General features: G+C 46.7%; 1 protein-coding gene across 3 annotated transcripts in view; it reads right to left on the reverse strand.

Annotated features, from left to right (window-relative positions):
* The window catches only part of PTPN18 (protein tyrosine phosphatase non-receptor type 18), a 41,743-nt gene extending 22,321 nt beyond the window's left edge, over positions 1–19,422 (reverse strand). For all 3 annotated transcript variants that reach the window (XM_044305507.1, XM_044305505.1, XM_044305506.1), the window contains exon 1: positions 19,230–19,422. In XM_044305507.1, the coding sequence (XP_044161442.1) occupies positions 19,230–19,325 (96 nt within the window). In that variant the 5' untranslated portion in view covers positions 19,326–19,422. The remainder of the gene's footprint in view (positions 1–19,229) is intronic.
* Between the last annotated feature and the right edge of the window lie 245 nt (positions 19,423–19,667).

A 19,667-nucleotide genomic window follows, 5' to 3' on the forward strand; every position in this document is an offset into this window, starting at 1 on the left:
CAGTTTTACACCAGGTTTCCATAACAACCCAACCATTTTTCTTCACTGCTGCAGGTCAGCTTTAAAGGGGCAAGGCGCTGTGGATGACGGACTCAAAGGGGTATTCCCATCAAAATGATCCCTGTTTAATGACGTGACAGTGATCATTTTTGTAAATATAATGTTTTAGCCAATTGCCACCCTTTTTGATAAAATTCTTCCCCTCCTACCTCATTCATGTTTTATGGGAGTCAAAATCACCGATCATATGGCTAGTGGCTGACATGCTTGTGGGCTGATGTATAGTAGTGAATTATTGTTTTGCTGCACAGAATGGGTTTGTAAAAGATAAGACGGGCTCTGTGTGTAAAACTGTATTAGGGCACTTTCACGCTTGCGTTTTTCTTTTCCGGCATAGTGTTCCGTCCTAGGGGCTCCATACCGGAAAAGAACTGATCAGTTTTATCCCCATGCATTCTGAATGGAGAGTAATACGTTCAGTTTGCATCAGGATGTCTTCCGTTCAGTCGTTTTGACTGATCAGGCAAAAGAGAAAACCGCAGCATGCTACGGTTTTATCTCCAGCCCAAAAAACTGAAGACTTGCCTGAATGCCGGATCTGGCATTTTTTCCCATAGGAATGTATTAGTGCCGGATCCGGCATTCAGAATACCGGAATGCCGGATGCGTCCTTCCGGTCTGCGCATGAGCAGACTGAAAAAAAGGTGAAAAAAATAAATGCCGGATCCATTTTGCCGGATGACACCGGAAAGACGGATCCAGCATTTCAATGCATTTTTTCGACTGATTAGGATCCTGATCAGTCTTACTAATGCCATCAGTTAGCATACGTTTTGCCTGATCCGGCAGGCAGTTCTGGCGACAGAACTGCTTGCCGGATCTCTCTGCCGCAAGTGTGAAAGTAGCCTTAGACTGCAGGACAGAACATGTTACTGTCCACTGAGGTCACTGACCATAGCTTTCTGAGTCAGTGGCGGATTATAATTGGGGCGTGCGTGGTGACGCCATCGCGCGCCAGTATAGTGTCGCGCGCAGGGCTTTGATGTACACGGGCCTGCCTCACCATTCCAAATTACTCTATGGGGCAGTGTGGGGGAAATTGCTATATGGGGCTAGTGTGGGGGAAATTGCTATATGGGGCAGTGTGGGTGAAATTACTATATGGGGGTAGTGTGAGGGAAATTACTATATGGGGTAGTGTGGGGGAAATTACTATATGGGGTAGTGTGGGGGAAATTACTATGTGGGGCAGTGTGAGGGAAATTACTATATGGGGCAGTGTGGGGGAAATTACTATGTGGGGCAGTGTGAGGGAAATTACTATATGGGGCAGTGTGAGGGAAATTACTATATGGGGTAGTGTGGGGGAAATTACTATATGGGGTAGTGTGGGGGAAATTACTATGTGGGGCAGTGTGAGGGAAATTACTATATGGGGCAGTGTGGGGAAATTACTATATGGGGCAGTGTGGGGAAATTACTATATGGGGCATGTGGGGGAAATTACTATATGGGGCAGTGTGGGGGGAAATTACTATATGGGGCAGTGTGGGGGAAATTACTATATGTGGGCAGTGTGGGGGAAATTACTTCATGGGCAAGTGTGGGGAAATTACTTCATGGGGCAGTGTGGGGGGAAATTACTATATGGGGCAGTTGTGGGGGAAATTACTATATGGGGCAGTGTGGGGGAAATTACTATATGGGGCAGTGTGGGGGAAATTACTATATGGGCAGTGTGGGGGAAATTCCTATATGGGGCAGTGTGGAGGGAAAATTACTATATGGGGCAGTGTGGGGAAATTACTATATGGGGCAGTGTGGGGGAAAGTACTATATGGGCAGTGTGGGGGAAATTGCTATATGGGGCAGTGTGGGGGAAATTGCTATATGGGGCAGTGTGGGGGAATTACTATATGGGGCAGTGTGGGGGAAATTACTATATGGGGCAGTGTGGGGGAAATTACTATAATGGGGCAGTGTGGGGGAAATGACTATAATGGGGCAGTGTTGGGGAAATTGACTATATGGGGCAGTGTGGGGGAAATTACTATATGGGGCAGTGTGGGGGAAATTACTATATGGGGCAGTGTGGGGGAAATTACTATATGGGGCAGTGTGGGGGAAATTACTATATGGGGCAGTGTGGGGGAAATTACTATATGGGGCAGTGTGGGGGAAATTACTATATGGGGCAGTGTGGGGGAAATTACTATATGGGGCAGTGTGGGGGAAATTACTATATGGGGCAGTGTGGGGGAAATTACTATATGGGGCAGTGTGGGGGAAATTACTATATGGGGCAGTGTGGGGGAAATTACTATATGGGGCAGTGTGGGGGAAATTACTATATGGGGCAGTGTGGGGGAAATTACTATATGGGGCAGTGTGGGGGAAATTACTATATGGGGCAGTGTGGGGGAAATTACTATATGGGGCAGTGTGGGGGAAATTACTATATGGGGCAGTGTGGGGGAAATTACTATATGGGGCAGTGTGGGGGAAATTACTATATGGGGCAGTGTGGGGAAATTACTATATGGGGCAGTGTGGGGGAAATTACTATATGGGGCAGTGTGGGGGAAATTACTATATGGGGCAGTGTGGGGGAAATTACTATATGGGGCAGTGTGGGGGAAATTACTATATGGGGCAGTGTGGGGAAATTACTATATGGGGCAGTGTGGGGGAAATTATATGGGGCAGTGTGGGGGAAATTACTATATGGGGCAGTGTGGGGGAAATTACTATATGGGGCAGTGTGGGGAAATTACTATATGGGGCAGTGTGGGGGAAATTATATGGGGCAGTGTGGGGGAAATTACTATATGGGCAGTGTGGGGAAATTACTATATGGGGCAGTGTGGGGGAAATTACTATATGGGGCAGTGTGGGGAAATTACTATATGGGGCAGTGTGGGGGAAATTACTATATGGGGCAGTGTGGGGAAATTACTATATGGGGCAGTGTGGGGGAAATTACTATATGGGGCAGTGTGGGGAAATTACTATATGGGGCAGTGTGGGGATATATGGGACAGTGTGGGGGAAATTACATATGGGGCAGTGTGGGGGACATTACTATATGGTGCAGTGTGGGGTAAATTTCTATATGGGGCAGTGTGGGGGAAATTACTATATGGGGGTAGTGTGGGGGAAATTACTATATGGTGGCCAGTGTGGGGGAAATTACTATATGGGGCAGTGTGGGGGAAATTACTATATGGGGCAGTGTGGGGGAAATTACTATATGGGGCAGTGGTGGGGGAAATTACTATAGGGGCAGTGTGGGGGAAATTACTATATGGGGCAGTGTGGGGGAAATTACTATATGGGGCAGTGTGAGGGAAATTACTATATGGGGACAGTGTGGGGGCATTGTTATTAGGGGCATTATTTTTCAGGGACACTATACAGGCATTATTACCTGGAGCACAATATAGGGTGTTATTATTACTGGGGGAACTCTAGGGGACATTATAATTGCTGTAGACACTATAGGGCCATTTGGGGGTCATTTATCAAACTGGTGTAATGTAGAACTGGCTTAGTTGCCCATAGCAACCAGATTCCACCTTTCATTTTTGACAGCTCCTCTGGAAAATAAAAGGTGGAATCTGATTGGTTGCTATGGGCAACTAAGCCAGTTCTACTTTACACCAGTTTGATAAATAACCCCAATTATGAGAAATCTAACGTGTCTGTGTAACAAACTCTGTAAAGACTAAGGGCCAGATTTATCATTAGCTCAGGTCAGAATAATGGAGTGAAAAAGTCCCAAACGCTAAAACTGCGCACAAATTTGCGACTTTTTTCTGCTCTGCACTATGCTCGCCAGTTTTCTGAAAGTGGGCGTGTTTTCTTATGTAAATAAATCCCTAGACAGATTTACTATTGGGACTATTTAAAAAGTCGCAAAAAAGTCTCAATTTCACTCCAGTGAGGACCATGCTTATCTTATGAGACTTTTTAATAGAACATGCAACTTTTTCATAAAAACGTCCGACTTTTTCGTAAAGATGTGCGACTTTTGTAAAGCTGCTTACTGACGGATAACTGCTACCGTCAAACCACATTTATTACAGTCTTAAAGGGCCGATCATAAATCTGACTTGGCTAAAACTGACTTTAGCCATATGTGAAAGTGGAGTGAGCTGTCAGAGTCGTGATAAATCTGGCCCTAAATGTGGCTGAAAGAATTTGTCATGGCGGTCTGGGTCAAACGGAGGAGAAGAGGAAAGAGAAGATCTACATGACAGGAGATGTCCCTGGATGTAAGATGTATGTAGTGTTGTATTGTCACCTGCAGTCTGTGGATGACACTGTTGAGGGAGCGGAGTGTTGTGGAGGTCACAGTTCAGGGGGCAGGTAGGGTGGCCATTCAGGCCACCCTCAAAAGACAGCAGACGGGGATTGAAAAAATTAAGGTAAAAATCAACTTCTGTCAGCTGCAGGGGTGGGAGGGAGGGTGACTTTCTCCCTGCAGCTCACACTCAGACAGCACAGTGCTGCTGTCTGAGAGTGAGCTGTTCAAAAGAACATCCCTGTGTCCGTCCAGGCCCTGCACTGGACAGAGGACAGGGAGTCTGAAAGCTGGATTGTGCGGCCTAAAACTGGCCACCCTAGAGGCAGGCTGCTGTGGAGGTCACAAAGGCAGATTGCTGTAGAGGCCACTGTTAAGGGGACGGGGTTTGTGGAAATCACTGTTAAGGAGATGGGGTACTGTGCAGGTCACTAATGAAGGGGCTGCTGCTGTGGAGGTCACTGTTAAAGGGGCAGGCTGCTGTGGAAGTCACAGTTAAGGGGACGGTCCGCTATAGAGGTCAGTGTTAAAAGGCAGATTGCTGTAGAGGCCACTGTTAAGGGGACGGGGTTTGTGGAAATCACTGTTAAGGAGATGGGGTACTGTGGAGGTCACTAATGAAGGGGCTGCTGCTGTGGGGGTCACTGTTAAAGGGGCAGGCTGCTGTGGAGATCACTCTTAAGGGAGCAGGATGCTGTCGAGGTCACTGTTAAAGGGGCGGGGTGTTGTGGAGGTCACATTTTAAGGTAACAGAGCTCTGTAAAGGTCACTGTTAAAGGGGCGGGTTATTGTGGAAATCACTGTTAATGAGACGGGCTACTGTGGAGGTCACTAATAAAGGGGTGGCTACTGTGGAGGTCACTAATAAAGGGGTGGCTGCTGTGGAGGTCACTAATAAAGGGGTGGCTGCTGTGGAGGTCACTAATAAAGGGGTGGCTGCTGTGGAGGTCACTGTTAAAGTGGAGGGCACTGTGGATGTTACTGTTAAGGGGGCGAGGTGCTGTAGATGTCACTGTTATAGGGGATACTGTCGATATCTTTTAACGACACACACAAACATTATATGAAATAGATGAAATATACCTGTGCGAAGCCGGGTCCTTCTGCTAGTAAGAGCTAAAAATGAAACAAAGGGGATCTCTGTGTCCGAAAGGAAGCAGAAACCGAGTTCTGGTAACACTCACCCCATAGATATATATATACTGTATATAAGACTTCCCTATACAAAGCTCAAAATACATTTGATGATTTTAGTTAAACAACAACCACAACAAAGGTGTAAAAAGGGTAGTGGTGGGCCGTGAGGACAAATGTGACATAAATGAGGTGTTATTCTCAGGCCACCAGTTCCACTGGCCCTAAAGTCAGCAAGATATAGTACATTTGTGATATATCATTACATTTTTGCAATTAGGCAAGTGCAGTGTTGAAAAAAAAAAAACAATCTAGACTGGAAACCATCAACAAGCAGTATTAGGCTACATGCACACGACCGTATGTGTTTTGCGGTCCACAAAAAAACCGGAACGGACACGGAAACAAACAACGTTCGTGTGCATGTAGCCTTAATCTTGCTTTATCATCTGGGATGTAGGAGGCGTTCAGGTTTAGGCTGCTAGACAGTTTTGTGATGACATTTTTTCTTAAATTTTTTGACATATTTGTGTTTATTAAAGGTATTAATTGTGGTCACTTTTGGCCAATGCCAGTTTTCCACTAAATTTCCCAGTTATCACAGGGGGGGCACCCATTGTACGGTGATAGGGGACACCTTGAGGATCGCGTCCCTAAGTTTTTGTTTAACTTTGGAAGTGATTTGCTTTAGTTATAGGGCAGTGAGTTTTTTTATTACGTGTCCAAGAAGGCAGTGCATTGTGGGAGGTCGGATGTGACATTTCGTAACAGGGTGAAATGTCCACTTCATGAAAAAACAGCAAAAGAGAGTGGACATAATGTGTTTTCCTTTGCGGACTATAGAGCCAATGTTTGGGTTGTCCCACAAAAAGTATTTTGCATTTTCCCCACCAGCGTCTGGATCTGAATAGTTTTATAATAACATGTAATTAAAAATTTGGGATAGCCAAAGAGTTATTCAATAAAATGGATCTGTATAGCGCCACCTGCTGTTTGTTCTTTTGCTTATTTCTCTGTCCACCTGACTGAGGTGGTCGCACATGCTCAGTTCCATCCTTTAACAGGGATAAATCTGTAGCAGTAAGGACACACTCCGTTAGCTGCCAGCTTATATAGGTTTAGCAGAGCAATAGATCTCTGGAGCCATGTGAGGTACAGAGCTGGTTCTAGCTTTGTTAGGCCTCTTGCACACACATGTATTTTCTTTCCGTGTCCGTTTTTAACATAACATTTTCTTTCTGTGTAATTTGGTACAAATAAGCACACATGCATTAGGAGGGAGCACGTAGAACATTTAGTGCTCGACATAGTGATCCACGTAACAGCCGAGAAAAGAACATTAAATCAATACAGAATCAACTGTTTAAGAGAAGACATAAGACAGTGGGAGGGTGAAAATGTCTAGATATGTGGAATTTACAGTTGTATGTTTCAAAAAGTTTCCGAGGAGCGGAACGTGTCCCATGGGCCCCACGTCTTCAAGTAACGTGAGGTGTCCAAGGACGTCACACTAATAAGGTCCTCCATTCTTTGATATAGGGCAATCTCCTCAAACCCCTCCTCCGGTGACGGGGGAGAAATGGGTTTCCAATGAGGTGGTATTACTGTTTTCTGCTGCCTGGATCATATATTTCAAAAGGGAGTTTTTGTAGGCAGGGATATTCAGGTCAAGTATAAACAATAGAAGAGCTTCCGGGGAATTCTGGATGGGGAGGCCCGTTACTTCTCCGATAACCTTGTGTACAAGGTTCCAAAAGGGACGTAGAATAGTACAGTGCCACCAGATATTCATCATCGTGCCCTCCTCCGTGTGACATCTCCACTGTGGGGAACCATTTATGGAGCAACGCAGGTACTCTGTACCATCTGGATATAATTTTGTAACTCGTTTCTTTGGACTTAGTAGAGATCAGTGCTTTGTGAGATAGAAGAAAACTTCTGTTCCATTGGACTGGGGTGAGATGAATACCCAAGTCCTGTTCCCAGCCCTGACAGAATGGAGGAGGGCACGAGGAGCGTTGATGTATCAGGTTGATATGTTTCTGAAAACAGCTGAAGGGGGAGATGCACATCGGCTCAAATGTTGTGAGGTTTCGAGTCAGTGTGTGGGATTTACACATGGATGAGTGTAGGAGCTTTAGTTGTAAATATTCAAAGGAGTTGCGGGTTGATGGGGTGGGGATCCCAAGTAGTTGAGATAGAGGTTTCAGTGAGGATCCCGAGAGGACATGTCAAAATCTGATTGGGCTGGTCTTCGTGCCCCAAAGGAAGAGACAAGCGTCCCGGAGGGAAACGAGGATGGTCCGTTATTGGAACCAGAGGACCCTTAGGGTCAATTAGTGAGGTGTGGCGACTTATGGATGCTAATGTTGCAAACGTATGATGGGCTGTAAAGGGTAACTTAGAGGGAGTAGGACGTGTAATGCCTGTTAGCCATGGTAGGACCGTTATAGAGCAGGAAGAGAAGTCACGTGCAATGTGAACCCAAGACTTAGATGTATCAGTGCGGATGATGTCTAAAAGCCGGGCACAGGCAGTCGGCAATCCGGGATACCTACCAACCCCCCCGCCGTCTCCTTAGAACAGGTCATTATTTCCCATTTAATTCGTGGCTTACCGGGTGACCACACAAATTGCGTGAAGCATCAGCGTATGTGAGACCAGAATATGGATGGAATACGGAGGGGGATGGTCTGCAGGAGATGGAGTGGTTTTGGTAACATAGTTATTTTCATGATGCTAATCCTGCTGAACCAGGAAAAATCCCTTTGACGCCAGGTTTCAAGGTCCTTCTGGATTTGTTGGAGGAGAGGGGTGAAGTTTAGTCTAAAAAGCTGTGTTAGGTCAGTGGTGATTTTTATAACTAGATATGTAATTCCATTTGGTGGCCAGGAAAAGGGAAAGGAGGTTTTGAGGGAAGAGACCAGTGCACTGGATAGGGAGACATCCAAGGCCTCCGACTTGGACATGTTGATTTTGAAGTTGGTCCACTCACCGAAACGGGAGATCTCACGGAGCAAAGACGGCAGAGAAATGCGGGGATTAGTTATATAGAGCAGGAGATCATCTGCGAAAGCCGCACATTTGTATTCACTTTCTCCGATCTTTATTCCTGAGATCTCCGGATTGGCGCGTCCTGTTATGACTAGGGAAGGAAGGGGAAAGAGTGCCATTGATCTTAACTCACGCCGAGGGTTGTTGGTACAGACTGAAAACCTTTGACAGAAAACCCGGGCCCACGCCCAAATGAGAAAGAACGGCGTGGATAGAGTGCCAGGAGATTCGGTCAAAGGACTTCTCGGCGTCTAGGAACAAGATCACTAGGGGAATTTTTCTTGCTTTGGCATGATGGATGATTTCTAGAGTTTTAAGGGTATTCTCCCGGGCCTCCCGCCCCAGCACGAACCCCACCTGGTCAGGGTGGATAATTGAGGGTAAGAGTGCATTTAACCTGTTGGCTATCAACTTGGCAAATATTTTGAGATCTACATTCAGGAGCGAGATCGGACGATAGCTAGCACATAAGTGCGCGACCATACCGGATTTTAGGATGACTGCAATGAGGGCCTCAGTGGTCTGCGTCGGGAAGGGAAGCCAGGAGACACCACGTTAAAGACCTGAAGCATAAAAGGGGAAAGAGAGGTTGCAAAGGACTTGTAGACCCTGGCTGTGAGCCCATCAGGGCCTGGGATTTTTGCGCCCTGGCAAGGATCTGAAAACCGTTTGGAGCTTGACTTCCGTGAATGGCGTCTCCAAACCAGTAGATTCTAGTGCAGATAATTTGGGAAGCTGAGAGGAAGGTTCAGGTGTGTGATCTGCCTGTGTTGAGGAAGCTCGGAGCAGGTTGTAGAGCTCTGAATAAAAGTAATGGAAAGAAGACGCAATATCTGTGGTGGTGTGTACCATGCGATCCACAGGGTTTTTGATCGCAGGTATGCCAGTTTTCCCCTAAGAGCCCTTGCTAACAGGCACCCACTCTTGTTTCCATATTCGTCGAATTTGCTACGACAGATTTATATTGCACGTTTGTAGAACGCTTTTAACAAACGTTTGGCATCCAAACGTGCGTTTTGAAGATCATGGAGAGTCGGCAAGAAGAGTGCTCACTTGTGGGTAAGTTCCAAGGAGGCGACCTTTTGTAGTGAAAGTTTGAGGTAGTGTGCTTTCTTCTTCTTGAGATGGGAGCCATGTTTAATAAAGACTCCGCGCAAGACACACTTGAGGGCTTCCCATTTCATTGGAAGAGGAGTGGCATCCGCACTGTGATCCGACAGAAAGTCTGACACAGTGCTGGTAAGATCGAGTGTGGGGTCAAGAGTAAGGTTCCTCAGATCAGGGGAAGGGCTTTATCAACTAGGTCCAGAATATAGGTTGGGGGCATAGGCTTTGAGAAAAGTGAATTCACGTCCACCAATTAGTAATGAAAGAATCAAGTATCTGGCTTCAGGATCAGCAGTATAGCCCAGCACCTGGTGAGGCAAAGATCTATGTATCGCTGTGGCGACACCTTTCGTCTTGTTCACTGGGTTATTTGCGAAGGGCCAGGTTATGTAATGCCAATGCCGTATGGCAGGGGCACCACCCTCTTTAAAGTGCGTTTCCTGGAAACAAACAAAGTGTAGCTTCTGATGATAGAGATGGTGGCGTACCCGAGTTCTTTTTTCAGAGGTGTTGAGGCCCTTCACATTGAAAGACGCTGTAACGGATCACCTGGCACCCCGACTGGGTACCTCCGTTGCTGGATGCTCCTAGCGTTTCCTGAGGTCTTCAAGCACTCTGGCAGACACCACCATCACCGAACCGAAGAAGCAGATAAATCCTCTCCCAAGAATATGAATGCTGTAGACAGTGAAATAGGAAACCATACGAACAGGTTTACGCTCCTAGCAGTCAAACTGGAACAGCATACCATGAATCCTCCCCCCCAAGAATGAGACGACACTTCACTTTGAGGGTTAAAACAGGAACTGCCTGTACTTCACGTACAGCCTCTTTTATTCACAAACCACAAACATAGTACTGCCCACAGGGTTTTGAAATACAACCAATCAGTATATTACAACACATACAATGTAAGTACAGCAACCAATCGTTCACGCCCCTAGGGGACCAGAAGGGAGACTGCGACACAGGACAGATACAACACATCCCCACAATGCATCATGGTTTCCTCCTCTCTGCCCTGGAGACAACCGAGGAGCAATCCAATTATCTCTCAGGACAAAGGGAAATCGCCAATACACATGTGGAGACAACAGGACAGACATCACCATTTAAACACACAATGGGACAATAGAAACACACCCAGCATATTCCTCCCCTCTGTCTATCCACTCAACTATCTCCCAAGCTGACAAGTTACACTTATTATAAATTGTAACAACTTTGTGAGTTTACATTGTCCATACATATAACTTACATCAATTTAACCAGTATAACTTGGGGACAAACCTATCCAAAATTAACTTGAATAGGTTCAGGGGTTTAAAAGTTAGTATGGGCCATAATCCTGAGGCAAGAGGCTTTTAAACAGGCCTCTCCAAAACCCAGTGGCGAGGTTGGTTTCGCCACAGACGCTATCTTGAGTGACGTCATATCTGTAGGGAGTGAAGAACACAAGGAACACAGGAAAGGGTAACTTATAGAAAGCGAGAAAAGAGTAAGGAAAAATAGGAAAAGGAAGAGAGAAAGAGGACGCAAACAAGAGAAAGAGCTTGCGTCACCAAAAGGTCTAGAGAGACAGTCACCAGGGTCAATGTAGTCCCGAGGGAGTGTCTCAGACTCTTGGGGGAAAGTAGCAGCCAGGAAAAAGCAGGCCTACCACATCTCCTATCAAGTCGAACTGACAGTCAATAATAGCAGCCACTGAGAAAGAGCAAGTGAACGGAACAAGGTGGCATGAGAAGAAGAGGAGCCATCGCAGCTGTGAAGTAATAGGCTCAAGTAAAAACTGCAGGCAGTCCTTCAAGTGACGAAGTTAGGTGGGGACCCACGTCTAGGACCAGCTGATCCTCGTCGTCTCTGATCCCATGGAGTTGATGTAGTTGGTCCAGGTGCCTCCTTGGTGACGGCATGAGGAGGACGAGGTTGTCTCGATGATTCAGAAGTAGGAGGAAGGATAGATGGCCATGGGCCCAGATTGACCGGTAGCAAGACTGGCTGTTGCAGTAGATGTGGTAAGTCCGAAGGAGTACAAAGAGTCTCAACATGTCCTTTAGGGCCGGCAAATAGAGCGAATGGGTAACCCCAGCGGTAAGGAATGCCTCGGTCCTTGAGAAGATCCAATAGTGGACGTAAGGCAGCTTGCTGCAACAGAGTGTGGCGTGAGAGGTCCTGTAGCAGGATGATTGGGACCCCGTCAAAGGATAGAGGGGAGGACTGTCGTCCTTTATTCAGGATCTGTTCCTTGATGCCATAAAAGTGGATTCTGCAAATGATGTCTTGTCTCTTGGTTTAGCGCTATCAAGGTTAGGAGGTCTCAGGGCCCTGTGTGCTCTGTAAATCTCTATGTGGGAGAATTCCTTTGAAGATTCCCACTATCGTGGGTAGTAGGCCCGCCGCTGGTATGGACTCTGGAAGGCCTCTAATCCGCAAATTGTTGCGATGACTGCGGTTTTCAGTATCGTCTAGGTGTTGCTGTAGGACATGTAGTTCTGTTTCGTGGGCTTGGACTTTGTCTTCTAGAGCTTCCACAGTAGCTGACAAGGTTGCATGACAGAATTGACTTTGATGTCGAGCGAGGCCATCTCAGATAGGACCTGGGAGAATTCCCGTTTACATTCTTGTAGGATATTGGCTGCGAAGCTGGATAGATCTGCCTTAGATGGTAGAGAGCATATAAGAGTGCGCAAATCCGCCATGGTGGGCATCCTGGCATCCTCATCAAATAAAGCAAAAGAGGATGGCTGTCTCAGGGAGGAGTGTATAGGAAGTCCCTGGGGGGTATATCCGCAGGTTCAGTCGTGGCCCCTGTGCCTGGTGGCGTTGCTCCAGACTGTGGTGGACGGGTATCGTCCCATGAGGAGCCTGTAGACCAGCGTCAGGAAGGAGGACGAAAGGGGTCTTGTGCAGCAGGGGAAGAGAGGTCACGGGGTGCCGGTTGGTTGGGGGACCTCTGTGTCAGATCCTGGAGCTGCTGCAGGAGATGAGGACCATGATGTGGTGAATATTGGTCACGAGGGGGCCCCTGATGGATGTCTAGGGTATCCAGCGCCATGGGTAGTTGGGGAGTATATCCCCTGGGCCAAAGGGCGTCAGCTGAGGTCCTCAGTGCAGAGTTGGGGGACATTTGGGGAGCCTCTTGTGAGGAGGGTGAGCCCTCTGAACTGACCTGCGGTGGTGTATAAAGCAGCAGTGAGGCGGTGGATTGCTGAGGCTCGAGCCAGTGGGGAGAGTCAGGGCCGCGGTGTGTCTGTAGATATCGCGGTCTGGTGGTGGCAGAAGGACTTCGGTCTGGACTGTGGGTCCGTGCAGGCTGCTTTGCAGGAGCAGGTAAGGAGGGCACTGATTAGCGCCTGCCCACTTGCAAGGGAAGGCTGTCGGGCACTGCAGGGAGCGCTTTCGATGTCCGCGTGGCATGAGTGCCTGCGCCATCTTGTAAGCGCATGGCGCGGCCGTTGAGAGTGGGAGCCGGTGAGGTGGACTGCCGGACGTACAGACGCGGCAAGTCGCCTTGGGAGGATGCCAGGGGAGCCGATGGTCGGGCTCTACCCTTCTTCAAGGTTTTGTCCATTAGTGGCGCATCTTTACTCCTCCATGGCTGGCAACGCCCCCCAGTTCCATTTTTTTTGCGGACCGTATGCGGAACCATTCACTTCAATGGGTCCGAAAAAACAAACAATTTACTCGGTGTGCATTCTGCTTCCGTATGTCTGTATTTCCGTTCCGCAAAAAAATAGAACATGTGCTATTATTGTCCGCATTAAGGACAAAAACGATAGTATTGTTCTATGAAGGGCCAGCTGTTCCGTTCCGCAAAATACGGAATGCACACAGATGTCATCCGTTATTTTTGCGGACCGCAAAATACATACGGTCATGTGCAAGAGGCCTTAGAAAGTGATTGTCATGTACTATATGATGTCTGGTCTTCATTCTTTTACAGTACTCATGAGAGAACCCATTTAATGGATTTGTTTAGTTCCGATAAACCAGGGATGCCCAACCTGCAGCCCTCCAGCTGTTGCAAAACTACAACTCCCAGCATGCCTGGACAGCCTACAGTTATTAGGGCATGATGGGAGTTGTAGTTTTGCAACAGCTGGAGGTCCGCAGGTTGAGCATCCCTGCGATAAACCTACCCCCTCTCTAGAGGTCACCCTGTAATATTCTGAGCAGCAAAGTCCTCTTTCCACCTCAGTTATTTTTATCATCTTCTCAGGCAGCCCTGAAGAGGAAACCGTGTAGGAAGTGAAAGGGGTTGTTCAGGAGAAAAAACAAAAATCACATGTGATCCACCTGTAATAAAGAATAGACTGTTACGTACCTGACAGCTCCCACACTGCTGCCCTGATACTCCTGGCTGTAGCAGTGGCATCACATGTGACTGCTGCAGCCAATCGCTGACCTCAGAAGTGCACCGAAGAGGCCAGTGATTGGCTGCAGTGGCCACATGTTGTCGACATGACATCACTGCTACAGCCAGGTAATAAAAAAAGATCTACAGGGAGAACCGGAGCGACACAATCTATTCCTTACTGCAGGCGGATCGTATATCGATGAGCAAACGAGGCATATAGGCTTCTATACATCGCTTCCTTTCAGATCTGGGAACCGTTGCACCCACTTGATATGCTACTGTGCCCATTTACATTACCTGCGCCCTTCAGTTGACATTTGTGTCAAACATTTAGGGGGTCATTTATTAAGAACGGCGTTTAATAAGGCCCTGCGCTGGCGGTGGATCCGCCGAAGTTATGTAGAGGCGCCGGCCTCGAGTCCACAGCCTGCGCAGAGGCCACTTCCTCTCATCTCATAGTCTGCAGCCTTAGGGTGCGTTCACACCACCGTAGTTCTGGGTCCGCAATTTATTCATTTAAAAAAATATAGAGCATATCCTATTCTTGTCCGCAATCGGGGACAACAATAAGCATTTCTATTATAGGGATATCAAAATGCCGAACGCACGCAGCCGATACCCGTGTTTTGCAGATTCGCACTTTGCACTTTGCAGACTGCAAAACATTTATGGTTGTGTGAATGCACAAAATACATAGCCCTCTAGATGACTAATAATGATACAAATAAACAAAAAAAAGGAACGTAACCCAAAGCTTCTGTCACAATAAATCATCACAAAAGACCGAAAGCTTTTAGGTAGAGATAGTAGTGCACGGCGGCACTTCAAATGAAAGCCATCTGACCGCACACGCCATTGTTAGGGTCCAAAGCGCATCAATTCTCCCAACAGACAAGATGAGGGTGTCCATGGGAAACAATGGGGCTTAGTTGCAGATAGGACGGGGGCTGGGACTACCTGTCCCTGATATTGCCCTAAAAATGGGGGTGCTACGCTGGCCCTAATAGCCCAACCACAGAGCACCCACCCTGACAAGGGCGACCCCGTCCGCAACCTTACCCTAAATAATGACCCTAGTTCGCCCTATCCTTGTTAATCCCTACATGCATGTTTCGCCTTAACGGGCTCATCAGGGGAAACATGGGGGAACTGGGCGTATCGGGAAAAATGTGGAAAAAAAGGTCTAATAATGCACGTATGTATGGAAAGAACTCAGCCTATGGTGTGGCCTGGGTTCAAAAAAAGGTACAGGGAGGGGGTGGTAGTGATAAATGGACGCCCCACTCCTCGGTGAACAGGGGCCTGATGATACCCGCCGGCTGTATGTGGCCTCAGCTGAGTGCCCAGCCCGCCAGTACTGCGTGGCATGTAGTCGGGGATAACATCCGGTGTATATCTCAGGCATTAACTAATAGGATATGAATATTGATGCCATTATGTCAGAAATCTGCTATTATACTTGTACTAGACTGTACTATACTATACTGTACTGTAATATACTATGCTGTACTATACTATACTGTACTATGCTGTACTATACTATACTGTACTATGCTGTACTATACTATGCTGTACTGTACTATACTGGTGTAGTCTTTTTTTTTTAAATTCTGTTTATTTGAAGCAGATTCATCAAAAAGAAACAAGGCACGGGTCATGTACCCACATATCAATCATTACACACACTTTCCCCGCATGGGTTCCAGAGAAAACCAGGGGGCACAAACAGTTACATGAGGAACATGAGTATAGTATACATGAATCTGACTGCATTTTCCAATTTTTCTGAAAGAAGTAAAAACAAACAAAAGAAAGAAAAGAAAGGAAAGAGGGGGGAGGGACAGAAAAGGGGGGAGGAGGGGGGGGAGGCAGGACTATACTGCCAGGGGTCCCAGGGTATTACCCAGAGAAGCTTTAAGATACCACGAGGTATACTGAAAGGGCTTCACCAATTCCCTAGTCTCCGGCGGACTAAAGTGCGCGGCAATAAAAGTACGCCATTTATTAAAGAATTTGGAAGCTGAACCTTCTTTGTGCCTAGACGCTTCAATCCTTTCAAATCCCAAAAGAACTTTCAATTCAGAGACCACAGCAGGAATGTCTGGCATGGCATCCGTAAGCCATCTTTGGAGCAAGACTCTTTTGGCTACTAATAAGACTGAGTGCAACAAAATCGGGATCCGAGTCTGGTTCACCGGGCGGATATAATGAAAGACCAGGGCCTGGGGTTCCATAGACAATTCCACCGACCAGTTCTCCTTAATATAATCTATCACAGCGGCCCAGAATTTGACTACCTCAGGACACGTCCAAATGCCATGCCAGAAATCCGTAGCCGCCAACTTACAATTGGGACAATGTGTGATACGATCCGGAAACTGGGGAGAGGCCGGAAAGTTAAAACCATAGATTGCCCGGTGCATCATCCTAAAAAAGGTTTCACGCCAAGTCTCACCTACCACGCACTGGCGTACCTTACCCCAACCTTCCAGGATCTTAACCCCAATCTCCTCATCCATGGTGATGTGTTCCCATTTCTTAAAAAGTGTGGAAGCCTTGACCTTCGTGAAATTTCCTGAGAAGGCCCTATACAGCCTAGAGAGTGAAACCGTTTGGGGGGAGAAACTGAGGACTTCATCGAAGGAATTTTTGGTCGCTTCCTTTGACAAATCACGCAATCTATGTGAACAGAAACCCACAATCCGCATTATTTGCAGGAAATGGGAATCCGGCAGAGCGTATTACTGGTGTAGTCTTATAGCAGTGCACTGGAGCGGTGTAGGATTAAAAAAGATTTCCAATACAGATCTTGTATCACAGACAAATGAGAAAGAAGAGATGTGACGGACTGGTTGTAGCAGGAAAATGTGTTAAGATAACATGACCTGGTTTACGGTATTATTCCAGTATGCTAAGTGGCCAGAATTATAAATACTGTGTGGGAGTAGTAGTGATATCTACAGTATAGTATATACCGGGCTGGTGTAGTAGTGATATACAGAGTAGTATATACCGGGCTGGTGTAGTAGTGATATCTACAGTATAGTATATACCGGGCTGGTGTAGTAGTGATATACAGAATAGTATATACCGGGCTGGTGTAGTAGTGATATCTACAGTATAGTATATACCGGGCTGGTGTAGTAGTGATATACACAGCATAGTATATACCGGGCTAGTGTAGTAGTGATATATACAGAATAGTATATACCGGGCTAGTGTAGTAGTGATATATACAGAATAGTATATACCGGGCTGGTGTAGTAGTGATATATACAGCATAGTATATACCGGGCTGGTGTAGTAGTGATATCTACAGTATAGTATATACCGGGCTGGTGTAGTAGTGATATCTACAGTATAGTATATACCGGGCTGGTGTAGTAGTGATATATACAGCATAGTATATACCGGGCTAGTGTAGTAGTGACATATACAGAATAGTATATACCGGGCTGGTGTAGTAGTGATATATACAGAATAGTATATACCGGGCTGGTGTAGTAGTGATATATACAGCATAGTATATACCGGGCTAGTGTAGTAGTGATATATACAGAATAGTATATACCGGGCTGGTGTAGTAGTGATATATACAGCATAGTATATACCGGGCTGGTGTAGTAGTGATATACACAGCATAGTATATACCAGGCTGGTGTAGTAGTGATATATACAGAGTAGTATATACCGGGCTGGTGTAGTAGTGATATACAGAATAGTATATAGCAGGCTGGTGTAGTAGTAATATACACAGAATAGTATATACCGGGCTGGTGTAGTAGTGATATACAGAGTAGTATATACCGGGCTGGTGTAGTAGTGATATATACAGCATAGTATATACCGGGCTGGTGTAGTAGTGATATATACAGAATAGTATATAGCAGGCTGGTGTAGTAGTAATATACACAGAATAGTATATACCAGGCTGGTGTAGTAGTGATATACAGAATAGTATATACCGGGCTGGTGTAGTAGTGATATATACAGCATAGTATATACCGGGCTGGTGTAGTAGATCATGGCCAGATGTCAGATCAGATCAGAGCTAGGAGTTTGGAGACAAGTCATAATCTCCTTCTCTTTTTCCTGTTCCTCATTCCCGAGCAGTTCCTGCAGTGTGGCGAGGTGTTCTCCTGCTCTAGGAGGGCACTGCCATCAGGGGGCATCGCTGCCATGAAGAGGTACAGTACTTGTCTATACCAGGTAGGTAGGTGGTACATGATGCCAGGACCCAAGGTTCCAGCCGAAGACTGACTCCACCAGCTTGTCTTCTTCCCATAGGGCACGCTGGTTCCATCTCTACCCTAGGCACACGCGCCTGTCCGTCCACACAATGTAACCTGATCTATCAGACCACCTTCTGGTAGGTCTGGTCTGATAAAGTACTAACTACATACTAGTTTGGAGATGATCGACCTGACCCAGCAAATAGAATGGAGGTGTCCAAGATCCTTACACTTGTGAATAGTAGGGACAGGCTCCTGTAGACCGTAGTGATGAAGGCCCCTTTATATGCGCTGCAGGCAATTATCGGGAATGAACTGTTCATTATAGCAGGTGAAAGCTGCATTGACATGCTGCAATCTCGCTGTATGGAGATGAGCGATCGCTAGAGGGATCACTGATCCCCATACACACTAGGCCTGATGGCGAAATGTTTATTGTCTAGTCTGGTTTATTTGTGGAAATCTTTAGGGCCTCATGCACACGACCGTATCCGTTTTTCAGTCTGCAAAGTGGTCCGTGTGACGTATTCATTTATTTTTTTTGCACGGACCCATTGACTTCAGTGGGTCATTGGTACGCATTTTGCTTTCCGCATCTATACGTATAGAACGTGTCCTATACTTGGCCATAGAATGAGGACCATGGAACCATTGAAGTCAATGGGTCTGCAAAAATATGGTTGTAACATAGACGGTATCTGCAGTTTGTGGACCGGAAAATACATATAGTCGTGTGTACGACGCCTTGTAGAATAATTAATCTATAGATATTCGGATGTAGCAGAGCGTCATTGTCTGGTGTAGTAGTGGAGTATTGGAGGGCGCTGTCCAATCAAATTATGACCTAGAATAGCAGAGCTGTACTATCCAGTCAGTGGCGGTGTTATATATCAGCTCGCGTAGCAGAGTGTCAGTACACGAAGAGATGTAGTGTTGTATATTAGCCGGAATAGCAGAGTGACAGTCCCCATTCAGTCCTAGAGCTGGAGGAGCCGAGTATTAAAGTACAGTAGTAATAATAGTACCGTAATCACCACCTCACCTGAAACTCCTTGCCCAGGGAATCCTCACCCCCATTGTATTTTGCAGACTCCACTCTGGCCAAGAAGCCCCTCAAGTTTTCCACCACCTGATTCATGCTGTTCCCCCGTCCTGTGATCGCAGCCGACCTGGGACTCCAGTCATGAGAGAAGCAGCTGCAGAATGAGGAAGTGTCCTGAGAACAGAGCGGCCACTCCTACCTGTCAGTCCAGCACAACCGGAGGAGCACCTAGGCTGCCGAAAACTGCCGTCACACTGTGACCAGAGAGAGGGAAGCGAAGGGGGACTGCAGCGACAGGCATGCACAGCGCTCGTCAGTAGGGTGTGCACCTTGGAAATGCTGGTATTAGTAGATATTTTACTGTAGGTAAGGAACGCCCAAGAGGCACGGCTTGTTCACCTTCTAAATTTAGTAGTCAATTACGATGTTTACACATGA

Source organism: Bufo gargarizans, chromosome 9 (genome assembly GCF_014858855.1).
Source record: "Bufo gargarizans isolate SCDJY-AF-19 chromosome 9, ASM1485885v1, whole genome shotgun sequence".
Lineage (NCBI taxonomy): Eukaryota > Metazoa > Chordata > Amphibia > Anura > Bufonidae > Bufo > Bufo gargarizans.